This window comes from Aythya marila (assembly GCF_965140915.1).
Source record: "Aythya marila genome assembly, chromosome: 7".
Taxonomy (NCBI): domain Eukaryota; kingdom Metazoa; phylum Chordata; class Aves; order Anseriformes; family Anatidae; genus Aythya; species Aythya marila.
In genome coordinates this window covers 7,389,680-7,409,649 of record NC_139048.1, presented here as the reverse complement: position 1 = coordinate 7,409,649, position 19,970 = coordinate 7,389,680, and the positions used below count along the sequence as shown (strand labels likewise).

Genomic DNA, 19,970 nt, shown 5'->3' with positions numbered 1-19,970 from the left:
GCTGTTAGTCTTCAGAACAATGAGAATACAGCAGGACAATAAGTAACTTGTGAATAAACACAGCAGAGCAAGGACATGCAGCCCTAGTAGCTCAGACAACTTATCTGCTCAAAGACAGATTCTTAAAATTGCTCAACAGAGGAAAGAGGATGTTCAAATGCACCCAGATTCCTCTTAGGGACCGCAGCAGAGTGAAGAGACTGAGTTTTCCAAAGGCAGGAGGAAGAGCTGCTGGGGGCTCCGCTCCCTTGGAAAGTTCATCCTCAGGATTTAAGAGCCTAGATGAAAACTGAGAAACAACTTCTTTTTTCCTCTCTCTTTTTTAAATACTGTCGACACTGGTGGTGGTTGATCCTACAAAGATCTGATATTTACAATGTCAGAGATAGTTGATGCTTTACAGAACCAAGACCTTTTTGCTTTCACTTCAACGTCATTTGCTATACATGCATATGTATGTACAAAAATGCATATATTTTCACTCTACTGTCTGTTGACCTAAAACTAGGTTTGTAGAACAGGCTGTCCTTTGTCCTAGTCTAATCTGGTGCCACTGATAATATTTTACAGTTCACAAGTGAAAATATAACGAATAATTATCACGCTACAGAATTCTTTCTGAGTCGGCTTCCCCATCTGCATAGTTAAGTGCCAGGACAGAGATATTAATCTCTTGGTGAGAAAACTGCTTGAGAGAGCATAAGTGAAATCTCAGGTTATGGTGAAAATATTAGAAACTTCACTTTGCAGAAAAAAAGAAGTACAAATTATGACAGATGACAAACCTAAAAGCCAATCAGTTCAATGGAGGGGGCACAAAACTATAAATTAAGAGACTCCTGGAATAGTTTTCATTTATTCACTTTGCACTAGCATAAGTGAGTAAGTAATATGAAAGACACAAAAAGACAAACCTGTGTAATTTGGCCTTTAAATGGTCCTTTGGATTTTGGGATTCTACTGAGACCTCTCTTCCTTTCTGCCTCGATGAAGCAGAAACTGTTACTATATATTTATACAAATTTCCCTTGCTTTTAAAATACCAAAGCGTAGGCTTCTCAGTGCTTTATGCCTTCCTAGTGCCCGCCTATACAAGAAGCTCTTGCACAGCAGCTAATCCACAGAAAATTCACAGCCTTCCTACAGCCTTCACTTCAAGGGTAGAACTCACAAGCTATGAACTCCTGTGAAGGAATTTTTACAGTGAAATCCTCTATCCTGCTGGAAATCAGGGCAGATAAGGTACCTCACACTTGCACACTTAAAACAGGTTTAACACTTATAATGGGTTTGGTGAACATTGCCAAATGATATAAATTAACAAGCTTGTGCATGGGTATGTTTGTTGAAGGGATAAGAGGCTTAGATTAGTGTTTATTTCTGATTACTTAGGTTTGTGATGGAAGACACTCTTGGATAACCAACTTCAAAAAGTTGAGATGAAAATATATAATCACTGTGTGAACTATTATTGTTGTTCTCAATGCCAAAGAAACCACTGGAATCACTTACAGCCCTCAATTAAAACAAACTGAGAAATAACAATGAAACACGTATTCACAATTACTAATTTCCATGAGTAATGACTACAGAATGAACTCTGTAAAGGTTGTAAAATGAGCACTTTTGGACCCATCAGTTCAAGAGAAACGTGGAGAAGCTGGAGAGGGTTCAAAGAGGGCTCCTAAGAGAACACGTTCTGTAAAGAGAGACTTTAGGAGCTGGGTTTGTTTAGTCTGGTGAAGAGGAGGTCAAGGAGCAGCCTAATAGCTGCCTGCAACTGTTTGAAGGGCATTTAGAGATAGCCTAACAAAACTTTTCTCAACAGCAATATAGTGCAACTTGCAAAGTTCTAACTGCGTATTCCAAAAAGCCCTTTTCACTACGAAGGTGATGCCACGTTGGAACAGTTACCCAGAGAGGCATCTATGTCCGAGGAGATTTTCTAAAACTTGCCTAAACAAAGCAACTGCTGACCTGCTGTTGGCAGTATCCCTGCTTCAAGTGAAAGTCAGACTAGATGATCTCCAAACACTTCCAATGAATGCTTCTATGATTCCAAAATGGTGCAGATATTATGCACTGAGAAAGACCAACACTGCTGGTCTGAGTGTTTCCCAAAGACCTACACCCTTTTTCATTTCTTGTCTTTGTGAATGCTGCATCAAACCCCTGCCCGTATCCCTGAGTGAAAGCCTTCTGGATCTGACAGTACGACAGCAGAATCAGACTCACTGTAACAAGCCCACAATTATTCAGGACCTCACAGAGTTCTGTACGAAGTTCAGTCATCTTTGCAATTAGAGAGTCTCCTGGGATCAAAAGGAAACATTCCTTGCACTATGCTTTTTTTATATGAAGGCTGCACTTTTTATGTCTGAAAACATAAAAAACACAGCTGTCCTAAGAGGTCCTGAAGCCTTAAACCACAGCCATTTTAAGACCATTTTAAAAAATGATTTAATACAGAGAAAACTATCAATTCAATGCATTGAGAATGCAGAAGTTGAGTTTAAAAGACTAATACAATTTAACCGCCCAAAATTCTACCTCAGTCCAGAGTCTTGTCAGGGAGGGAAATTCAATTTCTAATTAATTCATTTTCTTATATTTTGTTGTAGAGGACATATGGTCTTGTTCTTAAAAGCATAAGAAAACAATTGAGCTTCAAGATTTGTATTGTATTCATATATATTTATATATATATATATATCGCTTCACAGAATCACAGAAGCTTCCCATATAGCATTTTACAAATAATTCAGGCCAAATTTGGTGAAACAATCCACTAAAGTAAACATATCAATTTCTGAGTATCCAGCTCAATATTCAAGCACAGGTTTAGAACGGAGCTATTACTGAATTTGTTGGAATGGCAGGTGCTGGGACTCTAAAACATCAAGGCTGGCTATCCATCATACACACACCAGATCATGCTACTTAGCAAGCTGTTTTGGACCAAAGCAGAATCCATCTGATATTTCATTTCTGTTTACTAAATTATTAATAAAGCTAATCCTATGGTAGGAAGTAAAGTACAGCCTGTAATGCTGGTCCCTCATACCAGCTGTTCAGAAACCATGGCATTATCTCACTCTGAAAAGCAAGAAGATAAATGTGGCACCTGGAACTGTAATGAAGCGTGACTTTTACTTTCAGCATGCTCTTTGAATAATGAATTTTGTGAGGTAGTATTGGCTACAGTCAGAACTTCTGAATTTCTGTGGTCACTGATCAGATGCAGCAATTTGCTACAGATGGCTAGGCTGTTTTACTCTGATAGATGCCTTTGCTAAGCATGGTCAGACTGCCTCGATTTATCTTGCTTGGGGTTTTTGTTACCTGGCCATGAGTAGAACTTGTCTGGATGCCTTACCTGTGGATGCCTTACCTATACTTTATATCATATACCTTACTTTTACAGTTTATTACATGTGCAAACTGAACTTGGAATTCTTTGGGCCTGTAAGCACTGTTAGATTCCACTGTCAAAACCCTTACTTATCAGGCCTTCGGAACTTTGCATAATTATTTCCCTTTTTTCACTTATAAAACAATAAAATGCACTAAATATAGGATATAATACAAGCCTTCTCCAAGGAAGAAATTTCACAGATTTCAAGAGATTTTACAGGAGACTAGTCCTTAGGTCTCAGTGTTCTGCTCTGGCAAAGGTGAGAGATGGAAATCAAAGAGATAAAAGCAGAGAGAAGTGTGTATATTGCAGCTGTGGGAGGGTCTGGGAAGAGGGCCAGGAGAAACTGCCACTGTTTTACCCCCTCAGTCTTTGACTCCTCTCTTTCCCCACAGCTTTATCTCCTGAAAAATCCTCCAAAGCCTGTATGATTCCCCTACAGCTTTAGGAGGTGAGGAGGTGACTATGCTGCTGCAGCATGTTTACTCAGAGCCAAATCTGCAACAAGCCCAGAGAACACAAATGAGGAACAAGGGAAGGTGGAGAGTCACGAACTTTTACACAAGTTTGCAGACAGACTCTCAACAAGAAACTCTAAGAAACTTTCAGACCCTGTGGGGCTAAAAAGACTGAAGGAGATGAAGCAGTTCTAAGGCCCTGCAGAATTTATGTTTACATCTAGGTATATACGATAAAGGTACTACTTGCTCTACCCTTGCTCTGCCCTTGCTCTTCACCACCTCCAATTCAGTCATGCCACAACAAATGCAACAAAGCTCGACTCTTCTAACATGCACCTACTCCAGCAAACTCATGAGCTTGGGCTCAGATCTGCACCAGCCAGTCACTGGAAGCGTGATTGTTCTCTGAAAGCTCACATCTATTTTCAATAGATTGTGCAGAGATGGCTGCCACACCTCCCAGCAGCACATAAGCGCACTCAAAACTTCAGACATGCTATTCTTAATGCTTTTTGATGCAGCCACAAAGCATGTACCCCTGTCATAAGCCTCCTGCTTTCCTTTTCTTCCACTGCACTGGAATCTGCTTCACTAGAAGGAGGTACAACACCTTCAGTGGGTACAGAGGAAATATTCTGGCTGCCTTTTACCAACTGCTGGGAGTAGCAGCGTGAAAATTCAGGTGCCAGTTTGTACTCCATGGCAGACTGCAGAGTCAATTGCCCTGAATCTCTCCCAATTAAAAAGATTGCGCTGTCCTTATTAAGGCAGAAAGTGAGGGCATGCACATTCACAGCAACGGGATCTGTTCTTCACTGCCCTTAGAAATGCCCACTGAAAATGAATTTCTAGAAGCAGCTACTTCCCAGACAGAAATAAAGTTGGAGAAATACTACCTTTTCTTTATGACATGATGACAGGATTACTTCTTTTGCTATCTTAAATCCAAAAACGTCCTCCTGTAATTACACTTTGCTTTTCTAGGAAGGAGCTCAGTAGTTTGTTTAAAGGACACTCAGGGGTTTTAAGTGGGCCAGATGAATCCAAGAGCAGATGTCCAAGTGCAGTGGTTTGGAAATGAATGGGCAGGCTTTGAGGAAGTAAATCACATTTGGTTTCAGAAGTCTAGGCCTGTTCTATACCTGAATTTAGGGTAAGATTCCAATCTGCACATAAATCTACCTCTAAAGTGTCTGTGAAGCGATATTTTAGCAGATTTAAACTCAGATATTTATACTAACCTCAGCACCAGCACCAGCACCTCAGCACCAGCACCAGCACCAGCACGTAATCTATGTAATCCTAGGCAGCAGACACAATTTTCTACATGGAAGAATCCTGGTTTTCTTCCAAAGTAAGGAATGATAGCAAGCCTCTGAAACCAGCCATATATTTCTTTACACAGCAGGCTACACAACCTCTCTGATGTTGTGCCCTTGCCCTTCCATTCCTCCAAAATTTTCACTGGTATCAGGCCAACAAATAAATCCAAATTGGTGTTACTGCAAGTGACCCACACATCACTGAACAACAACTTGCTGAGGTGGGGGCTGCACAAAGGTACATGGGACCATAGTGGCACCATGTCCATACGTCCATACGTCCACCAGGGTGATGCTGCAGCCTTCCCCCAAATGATTGTTGCAAAGACCACATTTATTTATGCCATAAATGAAAGCACACCTCCAAGTGGCATCATCAAGATTTTTTTGCTGCACTACATTGTATTCCCCAAGGTGCAGAGAACATTAGTTGCAAGTTTTATGACTAGCATGCATTAGAAAAATGGAGTCATTAAATTCTCATAAGCTTTTCAAATTTTCATGTTATGTTATTGCAGAAACGCTTTTTGTACCGCAGGCATGCATTGGTTACCACAACAGGGAAACCCAACTCCTCCTGCTTAAGTATCTTTGTAGTGTTTTATGTCGTCTGTCTCCCTTGCTCAAAATAACCTATTTTTAGGTCTTTATGGCTCAGGCTGATTTTATTAAAGAGACACAAATGGCCCTCACTGAGAGCAGTTTTGCCAAGAAATTCTATGCTAACTATAGCTTTCTGTAGTGGCATCTTATTTACCTTGGGCTTTCCGATATTACCTTAGTATTTTTCACCACAGTTTCCACATTCAGCTTCTATTTCTTTTCTCTGTCTTGTAGTGCAATACTGGCACCGAAGATGTCTTTTAGACCGATCACTTATCCTCCTTCACTGTCTTTTCTATGAACTTAGTATAAATAATCCTACCCATTTATTTTAGACCAAGTCCGCACTGATTTACATTTATTTGCAGACTTCGAGCACTCCCCTACTAACCTGCTGATTGTAACTTAAAGCCTTTTGACTGGAAACTCCCATCTAGGACAGCCTTTCCTGCAGATGGAGGAGAGACTCTGGTTTCCCACTATTTCCATCAGTTTCAGTGTCCTTCCAGAAAATTTGTAAGATCCTGAGAAACATGTTCCCCTGCTGTAACATTGACCTTTCTTCACACAGCTGAGGAGATTCTACCTCATAGGGACAACTGCTAGAGGAGAGGGTCTGCATATTATGTATCTCAAGAAAGATACAACTTCATGTGGCAGGCACAGATCCATCTACCCACTTGGACCCAGAGTGCTAGGAAAACCTCCTATTTTACTTGCTTAGCAAAATAAAAAGAAAACCTGCAAAAATTCCAACTTGTGACTCAGAAGTGGCAAAGAAAAAATTTACAGAACTGGATTAGCAGATGGTTTTGTCAACTGCCTGTGCCTTCATGTGGACCTGGCTGGGTAATTAAAATGTGTAAACTGAGATCAATTAGTACACATTTCCCACTGTGCTGAGCTCCCACTGTGTAGATTTGCACTCCTTGATTAATCATAGCTACAAGATGCAGAATCCTTCCAAACATACCCCTTCATAAACATTTTAATCCGTACGATTAAGGAGATCTTAATACCGCAAAAATGAAATCATAGGCTCCAGAGAACTTCAGAAGCTAGAAGGACTCAGGACTTTTGATACATTAGCACACTTCTGCCTCCACTAAATGCTGTTTTAAAGAACTCGCCAGCTTCCCAGTGCTACTTATACCTGTACACCATTGGCTTTTCATGCAGTTTATAGCAAGGATAAACTACAAAAATATATTCTGTCCCTAGACACGGAAACAAACTTCGGATGCAAAAGCTTTACATCCCAAAAACCACAATGCTTAAAGAAGCTTAGCTTAATTTCACGTTGCTTCACAGACACTAAACAGGTTAAGTCCCTCTAGCTGTCTTTTTAGATCAAATGAAGAGGGGAAATGACCGAACTGTGGGAGCACATCCAAGCTCACAGCCTACATTTTAAAGCACCTTTGGGTCACCAGGTTTTTCCCTCAGCATCACTCACTGGTGTCTGTAGGTCGGGCCTACAAGGCAGGCTGCTTCTCTCCATTGCACTGAGGGGCGGTTTAGGTAGCAGATGCTGGCAAGGAGCCCGGTGCTACTTCAGGAATCCGTAAATAGCCCGGCACAGGGCCGTTGCTCCCACTACCATCTCCATATATGGTGGAAATGGGACCTAAACTCATTTTTCTTGCTGTTCGTACAAAAATCCTGACAGGGCAGCTTGGCGCAGCTGCTGCTTCTAGGTCAACATTATCAGAGGTTTCTCAAAGCACAGCACATCTCGCACCACTGGATAAGCAGAACTGCACTAAGTGACAGCAGAGATACCACTAATGCATTTTACTGTCCTTTAATTAACACCACTCATTCCTCAGTTATATTATTACTTTACACCGTTACAGCTCTCATTAAATGCAACTGGACTCCATGGGAAGTGTCTGTATTTGTCCTGACATCTCCATTGTCTGCAGCTTCCTGCCTCTCAGAAAGTCCCTTTCAGAGGACAGCACACACGGCAATACAAGCTAGGAGGGCCATAAGTATTTTAACATCTTTCTTCTCTCCCCCCCCTAAAATGAAAGAAAAATCAATGCCTTCCAAAAGGTAGCTTCATTTCTGTTAGAAACATTTGACGACAGAAGAAACATGCACATCTGAGACAACAGAGGGAGGAAAAGAAAAAAAAAAAAAAAAAAAGCTTGCTATTTTTATTACAGTCTGCAGAGATTTACAAAACACAGAGCCCATGTAGGTAGCTCCAAGTGAGCCCTTCTAAGCCAGTCTCATTTCATCTGGAAGACATGGCTTACTTGCTCCTCCTAACTGATTTCAAGACAGATAGAATCTAAAACATCCCTTTTTCAAAAAAATAATACTGTAGATAAGAATAAATGGTAAGCTTCAGTATACAGGAACACTGGGTCACACTGAAGTTTAGCCCAAAACATCACCTTGGAAATATTCCAAATATCCAGAAGTGACATTTCACAGGACAATCTAAAAACTGTTTTCTGCATTAAGGCTTATCAAAGACATTTGGATGTTGGTTAAATTCTAACATTTGAGGACTTTCACCCTTTGCATAAAATGTTGTGACAGGCTGGGATATCCTTCACAGTCCTTTAACTATCAGTTCTTGGAGAAGTGTTCAGCACCCAACCTCTTTTCATTCCTGACAGTGACTTCTACATTCTCATCACTTAGAGGAAAAAATGTTGCCTTTAATAGCACTGGGTTTCCTGCTATTTTTACCAGAAAAAAAAAAAAAAAAGTTAGAAGTTGTGTACAGAAACGAATGTTACAGAGAACACTGATTGGAGATTACAACATAAGATGTTTCTGGATAACATCTAGCACGTTTCCTTTTTAAGCTTAATAGCAGCAGTCTTTTCTATAACTGGTTTCTCAGTTCTCACACAGGCTTTCCAGGTGTGCTGTCACATTCATTGTTCTCAATCTATTCTTGTTCAGAATCCTTTTATCCTTTATGTTATCCTTTTGAAGCAACATCAGTCATACGCACACTATCCAAGTGAGGCTGTACTATTTATTTACAGGAAAAAGGCATTGCAGTATTCTCCATATTGCTCACTGTTCCCATTCTTCATCATAAAATCTTGCTTTGTAGATGGAGGGACAGGTGTTTTTGGAGAGAGAGGGTTTTGTTTGTTTTTCCCCCTGCAACATCTCTTTTTGATACGATACAATTCATTCAAAGCTCTGTAAGGCAACATGGCTATTTAAATGCTACATTCCACAGTACTTCACATTTTTATTGGCAAGGAGTTTCATATGTCATCACGTTACCCTTTTACCAAACATGTTTATTTTTCTCTGAACACTCCTACAGAGCAGACTAGTACTGATCTCTGCAATGTAAGCCCAGAAAACAATGTATTAAATAATTCTCATCATGCTCATTCCATGATGAAACTAATGTGAAAATATTAATAAATATTCAGTGTAAGAGCCAGTCAAGGAAAATCCCTAGAATTCCAGGCTCACGTGCTTAATCCTATAACTTGGACTTCTGTCTGTTTATTTATACAAGCTTACCATGCAAATATTTTATTTGCTCTTTGTAATTGGAATATAAATCTACGTCTGAGCTCTAGAACTGCATTTCAAAAGCAACAGTTCATATTAAGAGGAAAAAAAAAAAACTATAATATCTCTAAGTAGACCAGCTGACTGATATTTGTAAGGTTACAGGTATTTGAGGCAAGCTTACGAAAAAGCACTCTTTCCCTTTCATTTGGTCTGTCCTGAATGCATTTCGTATATCATGTTTTACTTTCCTACCCTTACAGCTTCTGCATTCACACAGTCCTGTCAAACTCCAAACTCGTCCTTAAAACTTTATTTCTATTGGCATGTTCAAGAAATTCCAGCCTCCATATTCTGCTCCACACTTACTGTGACCAAAGAATTTGTATTGAAACACGAGCTGGAAGAATGCCTTTGCTAAAAAGAAAGGGTCTGCCAAGAATATTGGATCTTGTGTTCCTCTGATAAACAATCTACAGTGCCTGAATTTCATTTGAAAAAGAGACTGAAAGTGCTGCTTATAGCAATACATTAAGACAACGAAGTGCTCTTAAGACAACAAACTACTCACATCTACCAACATTCAATGGGTTTCTACAAAAACAGTACCGAATACTTTCAGTTCCATCTTCCCATAAGTCGGCACTCCTCTCCCCCTCCCCCAGTAATACAAAACTAACACTGAATTTTCTTGTGTCAGTTTGACCTCAGATAACACAGAGGCGGGATCCTGGTTTTGTGTCCACATTCATACACAACTCTGATGAGGCTGTAAGTGCCAGGCCAAATTCATCAGCAGTACATGGGCTTGCCTAAACCATTTAGATTGCCTAAAGCCTCTTTCCATGTTGGCACCTAAACCTCAGGCCCAGTGCAGGTAGGTGCGTTTGGCTGCCTTTCCTTCTGCAAGAACAAGAAAAGGGCAGGTCCCACCCACGTGAGCCGGATGGGATCTGCCCACATGCTGTCCGACTGCACTGTGCTGCCAAAGTCTCCAAAACAAGAAAACACTTCAGCGATTTGAATTAATTACTCACGATGAGAGTTCTTCATGAGAATGGGATTCCTTCTAAGACTGGTAAATACAGCACTTCTGAAAGAACTACACCAAAGCAAAGAATTTGAAACAGAAGAACAAGGATACAGAAATAAGAAAAATTAACAGTGTTTATGATGCCTTATACTTCATGGGTAGAGAAAATGGGAAAGCTGACTGATGCAACCTAAGAGTCATTATTCAAGATGTAATGAACACAGATGAACACCCTAATATCTGCAGACGTGCCTTTGGGAAAGTAATTTTAAACCAAAGTGGATCCTACAGAGATGGCACCCTCAGCTCTGCCCACAGAGCTCCCTTCCAATGTGAGCAGACCTCAGCAGGAGTCACAGAGCTTTAGAACTCCCTCTGGATAGTAGCACAGCAAGAAGTGTCTGTGGGCTGTTATTTGGGAAGACAGCAATTTTGAATTACAAAGTGAATTGTAAAGACATGCAGATCTCTACAATCTACCAAATGTAGTCCTTTGGGCGGTCCCAGAGAGCAAGACAAATGAGGATAAACAAATACCAGTTTCAGAGGTAACAACTCAAGTATGGAAAGTAAAAATAAAGAGTTAAGAATAAGAAAAGTACAATAGATGAATACAGATACATGTAGGGCAGGCAGGGTAACAGCAAGAAGCAATAAGGAAGTTTACAAATCTCAGTAGGTCAACCACGGTCAAGTTTTTGTATGCGTGACAAAAAAGACATTTCAGAGAACGTTCCAGAGGAGAAAAATGAGTTAGCATTATAGATGCTTGTGTCCAGGACATGCAGCTTATGTCTGAGATGACACAGATGGAGGCAAACGTAGGCTGATTCCCTATCAAATGTGAAGCAACAAAGCCCTTTGGTAGCAGCATTCTGAAGGGATGCAAAATAGGCCAGATTACAGTCGCAAAAGCCAAGGAAATGATGTTGCAATAACAGAGATGCAAACTCAGTGACAGCTTTGATGAAAGCTCAGCGGTATGAACGGACAAGAAAAGCTGTTGTGCAGACAGAATTAGCAAGATTTTGCTAGGCTGGATGGGAGGTCAGAGGAAGAACTGCGAGCTGAAGGGAACACCCAGATTACTCATTCAAATGACAAAGCCACACAGCAACTGGAAGGGGGAGCCGTGGGAGCCCTCCAACAGATCAACAGTGCCAGGCTAGCAATGGTTTGTTAAAGCAAGACATTGATGAGGAGATGTCAGAGATGCACTGAAATTGGAGGTTGGAAAAGCATCTACAATGCTTTTCACTTGACTTTAGGAATTCCATGCAGTACTTAGATTTGACTAGACAACCCTTTCATAATTCCAGAAAGGCTGGGCTTTACATTGTCAACCAAAGACTGAAATAATCAGTACTTTTATTCTGTTGGAGCTACGTTACTTGCCACAGATTACTTCAGCAAATTTCCACACCTCAACTCACTTCCCGCTAGTTACCTATCAGCTTAGACTAGTGGTTGCACCTGAGCGTGTTTCCAGCAACGAAGTCTCTACCACTGCCTTTTCATACTTCTCTCAATGCTCCAATTACTCCCATGAACACAAGCTCTGCTTTTCATGATGCTTGCACATTTCGATAGCTAGCACCAAGGGCTAAAACTTCTGCTGGATCCAGCAATAGGAATCTGAAAGACTGAATGGCAACACAGAACTCTGTCTTCTGCATTTCTGTCTTCATCCCCATTGCTTTAAATATCACCCGTGTGTGTCAAGTAAACATTCAGTTATTTCCCTAAATGCTTACGTTTTCCTGCAATTGATCACACACCGAGTTAAAAGCCTTGTCAGTCCTTGCTTTTTAACAAGCTTGCCGATAAAAGAACACAATCACAGACAAAACCACAGACACAGACACTACTCAACAACATTCCATTGTGCCACAAATGAGAGATGCCCAGAGATCTACCTTGCCCTGCCCTGCTCCTGTCACAGATCCCGTTTCACGAGCACACATGCACACAAACAGCAGGCAGACAACAATATACAAAGATAATGAATGGGTCTCTAGTGTTTCAGATTTACCTACAACCGTGTCCTTCCATCAGAACTTTAAGAGTGTTTTGCTTCTGGCACTAGCATTAGCAATCCCACAATAAAGACTGTTAAGAAAAATGTTGCTCAACATTAGAGATAGTTAGAAACAGAGTTAGAAAAATCTGGGTGCTTCCCAGGAGCACTCTGCAAATTACGCATGAACTAGTAGATATTTCACAAACTGTGCATCACAGATCTGCTGCCAAGGGGTTACGCAAGTCTGTGACCAAAAATAAATAAAACAAAATGCAAAATGAGTCTCCTGATGAAAAGAAGAATGCGTACATCTAGTATATCACAGACGCAAAGTGAATTTGAAATAAAGGACATGCAATATGGAATGTGTACATTTGGGGGGGGCTAGAGAGGGGAAAGGGTTAAATGCAGATAAACATCTTACTGGTGAAAATAACATTTGAATTTAATTTTATACTCAGACTATCCGGTTCACAGTCTGTTCGTTTCTACTGTGGGAAAATGGGAACAAGAAAAAAAAAGTCCCACTGAGGATGCTCTGTGCTTTCCCTACTTTTCCTTATTTTTTTTTACTATAAAAGCCTGTGATGACCTAAAGAAAATAACAAAACAAAACTGCGCCCACTGTTTTCATTTAGCTTTCCCTTGGGTCTCAAAACTGCATCTGTTCCATGTGCACTGAATTCAGCAGGAATACAGTGTACAAGATGACCAAAACACCAGAGTGTGCAGTGAGGGACACCAATATATAGAAGTAAATCAAAAGAAAAAGCATTTAAAATGTGAACACACATGACTTGAAGATACAACTTCCTAGAATTACCTTCTCTTTCAACATTTCTAGTTTGATTCTTTTCTAGACTACTTTTATACAGTTTATCCTAGTTCTAATTGTCCCAAATACCATTTTATCATTTACCTTATCATCTAGGGCTTTAAAGGGGGCATTTTTACATTCACCCTGTAACCTTACCTTGTAGGCAGCTTGTCTCATAAACTGCTTTGCAGGCTGCTTCCAAATAGCAGGCACTGTAATGACCCATCTTACTTCAGTGTTTTCAAAATCAGAGCCTGCTTGGTCACTGAGCTCCTAAACAAAAGAAAAAAGATGTGAATACAAAATGATGTGTGGCAACTTCATAAGGAAATATTTTCTGCTGGCTCCAGTAACAAAAACTTTCTCTTTTGATTTTTTTTTTCCTGTTATGCTACTATACCTATGCTATAAATCCAAACATTTAAATTACTGCCAACCTGTCAAGAATGCCTTACCATGCCAAAAGCCAGGATTGGGGTTGACACCTTCTTAAGGAGGCATATAGAAAAGGTTACTGCTTAACATGAAGTAGAAAAGTCAGTTTTTCCAAAAGCAGCTCAGGTACTGCTGAATATTACGGAATGTTTATATACGTTCTTAAGTCATAATGTGGGATTTGCTGTTAGCCTGAAGAATTCACGCTTACATCTTGATTAATAAACAGAAAAATATTTGAGGTATTGTTGAGCATTATGTTTTACAATCTGGATTTTTCAAAGCCTTCTTTATACATCACTCACCTTTAAATCAAACTTTTACATCTCAGTTAACAAGGGGAAATTACAGTTGAAGCCTTAAAAAAATGGATTGGTTGCTCCTTGAAAATTTTGCATTAAGCAAGCATTCAAGAGTAGTTTAGTTCTTTTATTGTCCTTTTTTCCCCCCTTAAAAAGAGGAAAGTCTGTACTGCATTTGCAAATTAGGTGATATACTGACATATTTTGGGAAAGGTTCCAAGTAAAATGTCATTACCATATGTCCTATCTAAATCTCCATCCAAACAGGGAAAGGTTCATAAAGGTGAACAACGGGCCTTTAGAATGTAAAATATGTTTCTGCGTGTGCCGTGCCAAGGTGTTGTGTTTGCTTAGCTATGCTGCAGCTGAAAAATCCACGGTAGAAAAGTAGTACCTTTATACCACACAGGGCACCAGGAACGGACAGATTACAGTCCAGAGGAACATTCACACTGCTTGTCTGATTAGTTTCAGCATGCAGTCACAAGTCACAGGGATGTGTTTTTTAACATCATAAAAGGATGCAGCCCAGAAAAGGCAGCACAGTCACTAAGAATTTCCCCAGGCAATGAATGCACAGGTACAGGTCTGTGACTCAACGTTCAATGCAAGAATCCATCACATACAGTCCTGGACAAGTAAAAATTTGGAGTTGTAATGATACGGTAATTCCTATGCAACCATAAAGAACAGATTGATATCTTGCAGCAAATAAATTAATCCCATTCAGAAAAGTAGGTTAGCTTTACATCAACAAGGCTTGCTTGATTATGGCTTGGCTTAGCAACTGCTATACATTGGCAATATAATGGTGCATCTGAAACTAATGTGCACTTAATTCTCACCTGACTGTCTACATGAGACCTTAAATATACAAACTGCTTAGTGGAGACATGTATTTCACAAGAGAGGAACAAATAAATACAATCTTGTGACCCAAGAATAATATTAAAAGGTATGAGCATTATAACATTTCAAATTGGAAATAGAAAACAAAATGCATTCACCCTACAAAAAACAGACACAGTAGTTAAAAATAAAAAGATGGTGTAAATAGAGGCAGTACATCAGAACATGGTATAGATTTACAAATTAAAGCTCTAACAAATGTCTGTCTTACTTTTAGGTTCTCCCTAATGCTTGTTAGATTTTCTGTACAGATTTGCATTCAGGATGAGAGCAACCAACTGACATTTCACAGCGTAACATGAAATTCACCCCTGCGAAGAGTCAGCACATGGCTACAATGCCATAAACCACCTGTGGCTCTTTGGCACACGCGATGCAATTTAGCTGCGTGGAACAGAATAAAGTGTTGTGCAGAGGTACCCGAGATGGTTGGATAACAAATGCTATGGATCTGTACTAATGCAAAATTCCGCACAGGCTAACATACTCTGTTGCTCTGTCAATTCAAGTAGCCTACACAGATCATTGCACTAACATAATTACACTGTTTCCACCATGTTAGCCAGTTTGTACACCTCAGTAAGTCATCACTGTACAAACGTACAACGAGATTTGAGTCACCCAATTGTACATCAGCTCTTAATAATCTTTCTGTAACAAAGTAAACCCAGATCATCCAGCATCCCTGTGGTCACTGAAGATGATGTCAGATTGGGACAGCAGAGATTGGTAGGTGCCCCCTGTGTTGTGTTTCACAGTGCTGACTCTTTACCATGAGAGAGAACCTCAAGTGAACACAGAACACTGAATAGTTCCAGTGGCTGCAGTGCAAGGGGCAAAGCCAGAATCCAGCCTAAAATTTAATTCTTGGCAAGTTAAATATGCAGACTGAGTGAAATGCTGAAGTTCAGCTCCTACACTTTTAAAGTTTTCTTTTCGAATCAACATTTTTCATGAGAAAGAAAGCAAACAAAATAGTTATCCCAGTAAGAAAATATTCAGAACCGCATCACAGTGATACACTTACTATTGTTGAATCATGCTTCCCCTGTGCAAAGGGAAAGCATGGCAGGCTATTGTGAGCTCCACAGAGTCCACAGACTGCCGAGAGTTTCTACAGCTGCCTTGCTTTGTTTACATCAAATACCACTGAGGTCAAAGCTCAGTAAGGTTAGAAATGTTAGGTTCACGTTTATACTGGTTATAAATATAGAGAATCTAGATAAGGAAGCATTATTCTACCTTTAATGCCTGTTCCTTAAAGAATTGCAGGGCGTAAGCAAATATCTCAAGTGCTTTGACTTTTTTGCCATTTGCAGCTGTCAGGTCTGTCTCCATGGTAAGGTTCTACATGAAAGAAAATAACTGGAAGTTATTCAGAGGAAAAGATAAACATAAAATTAATTCCCAGTGCTTGAGGAAAGGGAATATTTCTTTATCCACCTGGCTAGGAAAAAGTGACAAAACTGTTCTGAAGAGGATCTAACTCATCACTTGAATTTCCTGGAGCATGACATTTAGTGTTTATTTTAGATTTTGTTTTTAAACACCTACCATGTCTACAAAGAACTGCAGGCAGAGAGAGCAATACAGAGCAAAATATTAAGTAATTACAATAAAATATATCTGTAATTAATTGCAACAAAGCTGCATATGCAAGATATTTAATCCAAGTTAAAAGTTAAAAGCATAGATTTTTGACTTCCCACGAACACATGAAACCAGAAAATACCTCAATACAGAAAGTACTGGCCAAGTCCCTAAACTCTACAATGGTTGAGTTGAAAGACCTAAATATAATCAGTAGAATAATGTAAAATTAGCGATATGATTTCCACTTGCAGTTACTACAAAGAACTCTGGACAAATCTGTTCCTTTGCACAAGAGTTCATTATGGCTTTTATATTCTATTTCTGCTCTTTGAATAAATTTTACAGAACAAACTGACCTTTTGCAGACTCCCTGCAAGGCCATCAATTTCACCCAAGAAAATTAGGCCTTAAAGATTTAAGCAAAGCAGATATTGAGCTTCTAAGATCTAGAGAGAATACAGGCAAAATGCACTTGCCAAACACAGCAAGAAGCAAAATGAATCGGAATAAGTTAACTGAATAGTTTCATTTACTTTATTCACTCTCTAAACTTAGAAATAGATCTCCCTCATATCCAGTTCACAATCTTAAGGCAAAATCTAGCACTCGGCATAGGAAGGTGATGTGAGCAGCGAATGCAGAATTATCCAAGAGCATTAGTTATTACTTACACCTGTGGTATGTAGCTTCATCTTAAACTTCTCGAAATACAACCAGTGCTTTGACTCATTGGGATCCAAGTCGTGGTAGAAATCTCTCGCTGCATACCCAAAGCTATGAAACTTTCTTTCTGGTGTTAAGAGGATAGTAGTTGGTGTCTTCTGGTTGGATACACCTGGATCCCCACCTTCCCATCGTCTATCCAACAAGAGAAACAGCTTCAGTAAATGACACTAACACTTAGAGTAGTAAAAAAATAATATTGTTAGAAAACAATCTGGTAGCAGATTGCACACACAGTTTTCACCTCAAATATACTAATATTAAATTCAATCCTTAGAATACCAAAAACAAGTGTTTTTATTCACATTCAGTAAAAGAGGACTGCAAGTTTTGTTTCTGAGAATTCAATACTTTTTACAGTTAGTTGTAGTTTTTAAGGATATAATTATAGTACGTCTTTGATAAGAATACAGGTTTCCTAGAGTAAGCCACACAGCTAAGAAGGGAACAGCGTTATACTTACATTTTCAAACTGAACATATATATGCAATAAACACTATATTGAAAAATCTGCAGATGTTGAGCTCTCATTGTTGTTCTCTCTACTCACCTGAAGTTGATGGAATTTGTTTTTAAAATGTCTAAATGTCTAAAATGTCTAAATGTCTAAGTATAAAGTTTAGAAAAAAATGTCAGTCAAAATTAAAATAGACTCCCTCAACCCCTAAATGTATTAGAGGCACCAAAAATTTTCCCTCACTACTACCCATTAAAACAGCGATTATACCTATCCTATCTTATGAAGATCACAAAGGCATTTTTGGGAAGACCTGATAAGTACAAAGGTATTTTGAGGAAGATCTGATAAGTACAAAGGTATGACAATGAAAGGAACACAACGCTAGTTTCACAGACTGGATAAGGAAATAAATAAGGATAGCGAACATGGGAAGAACCTCCGTACTTTGCATTAAATGAAGCAGGAATTTGGGGGTGGGGGAGTAAAAAGGTCATACAATAAAAACCTGTACCACAGAGCTGTGAGCATTCTGATTTTCTCCTGGCTTCTCCATCACAAAAAAAAGCAGAATGGAAGAACAAGAAACTCATGTTACTGCTCCCCTCGCCCCATATACAAATACTTTCAGCATGGGAAACAAACATTTACCAGACAAGATTTTCTTTAAAAAGCACCAGTGGAAAATCTGCTTTATGCTATCAGCCATAATCATAATGCAGCTCAAAAAGGAACCAAGTTAAGATCACAAGGGCAAGTGCATTCATTACTAAACCACATGTTGATTGCTTTTTTTCTAAAGATAGCAAAACACATTTTCATAATGTCCTCCTGCCAAAGCCCTTGTTCTGAAGTACAAAACGATTGCTTTGTTCTCCGGTTCTTGTTTACGTGACATGGGAAGATCATGTCAAAAAAATATTTATTTTTCCATTTCACTCTCAGAAACAGTTGAACCAATTGAAAATTAATTGACCTCCACATCAAGTCAGACAAATGCTGGAAAAAAAAAAAAAAGTATCGATCTAAGAGGTTAATACTTGGCCAAGTAATAAGCAGCTAGGATTGGGATCTTCTTAGGATTGGGATCCTGTACACTGTTGGGAACCCTTGAGACCATTCAACCAGATCTAACAGAGCAAAACATGTCCTTTTTTGCAGTAGCAGCAGTGATGGCAGGGAAGCACCACATCCATGAATTTTCTCTAATATAGAGGGTAATTCCACTGACTTGAATGCAGAAACAGTATGATGGGAAGTGGAGTGTTTTTCCACCTTCACCCACTCGGAAAAATCTTTGCTAAACCTCCCTTGTCCTGCTGCTCAGCCCCCCAGCTATTATCAGCCAGCAAGGGCTCTGCTGCAGAGCATTTCCTGCAACCTGCTGCTGGCGATGTACTTGGTGAAGTGCAAACCCTGTGAGCAAGCAGGTCTTACAGCTAACATATGGTTCCAGCACTAAGAAGTAGGGGTCCCACAGCCCACAGGCAGAAAACGCTGCCTCTTCCACCAGAATGTTACATCCCACACATCCGCAGCGAGCAGAGAGGAGACAATCTGGTATCTTTTTCACTTGAAATCATTAATGATTCATTCTGAGTCACTGGTGGGAAATTCCATAAATAGGACGTGTACTTAGCTGCTGGCTAATAACAATGCCTCTTTGTTTTTCTTTATGGCTAGGCACATTTTCTCTTTCTGGAAGAAGCACCCATAACCTGTACTTTAAATGAAAACAAATTGATGCTCCGTAGCACAGGCTGAAATTTTCAAAATCGTCTATAGAGAATTAGGTGCTTGCTTCTTGATGAGCTCCTAATGGAAATTAGACACTGCAATTGTTCAGCAAGTGAAGTTCTCAGCCTGTGTTACTGAGAACAGAATGGGAAGTCTGACTTTACCATTTGCTTTTGAAATATTCCTGTGTGACATCTTTTCTAGAAAGAAGCAGCTGCAGTCAGAGGCCCGTGCACGCTAGCTCCTCACTGCACTCTTCTCAGATGGAGCACTAGCCTCGCTCCAGTTAACGGAGGCTTCTTTCAATACCATCAGCACGGCTAGCATTTCAACACTTCTGCTTGCAGTTTTCTTTTGTGGGTTTGATTCAGGCAAAATAATAGTAATAATGCTCTCAGGGAAGAAAAAAAAAAAAAAAAAAAAAAAACACAACAAACATCTGTGAAGAGCATGACATAATACACACCAGCAGCACTCTAAATGCACGTGGGAGGTATCTTCTCAAAGCAGAGTCAGAGCTAAAAATCTATTCAAACAGAACCTAAGTCAGATTTCTGCCTAAATTTAGACATCTGAGACCGGTTCCTAGGCTGACATAAAGTGGAGCAGCTCAACAGAGCAGCACAGACCAGTTTATAGCCA

General features: G+C 39.7%; 1 protein-coding gene across 1 annotated transcript in view; it reads right to left on the bottom strand.

Annotated features, from left to right (window-relative positions):
- Window positions 1-19,970, bottom strand: part of HSPA12A (heat shock protein family A (Hsp70) member 12A) — a 60,143-nt gene that overhangs the window by 20,318 nt on the left and 19,855 nt on the right. The window contains exons 4-6 of the mRNA XM_082765139.1: window positions 17,083-17,269; window positions 16,061-16,165; window positions 13,329-13,445 (exon numbers count right to left, since the gene is read on the bottom strand). Coding sequence (XP_082621265.1) covers window positions 13,329-13,445; window positions 16,061-16,165; window positions 17,083-17,269 — 409 coding nt within the window. The remainder of the gene's footprint in view (window positions 1-13,328; window positions 13,446-16,060; window positions 16,166-17,082; window positions 17,270-19,970) is intronic.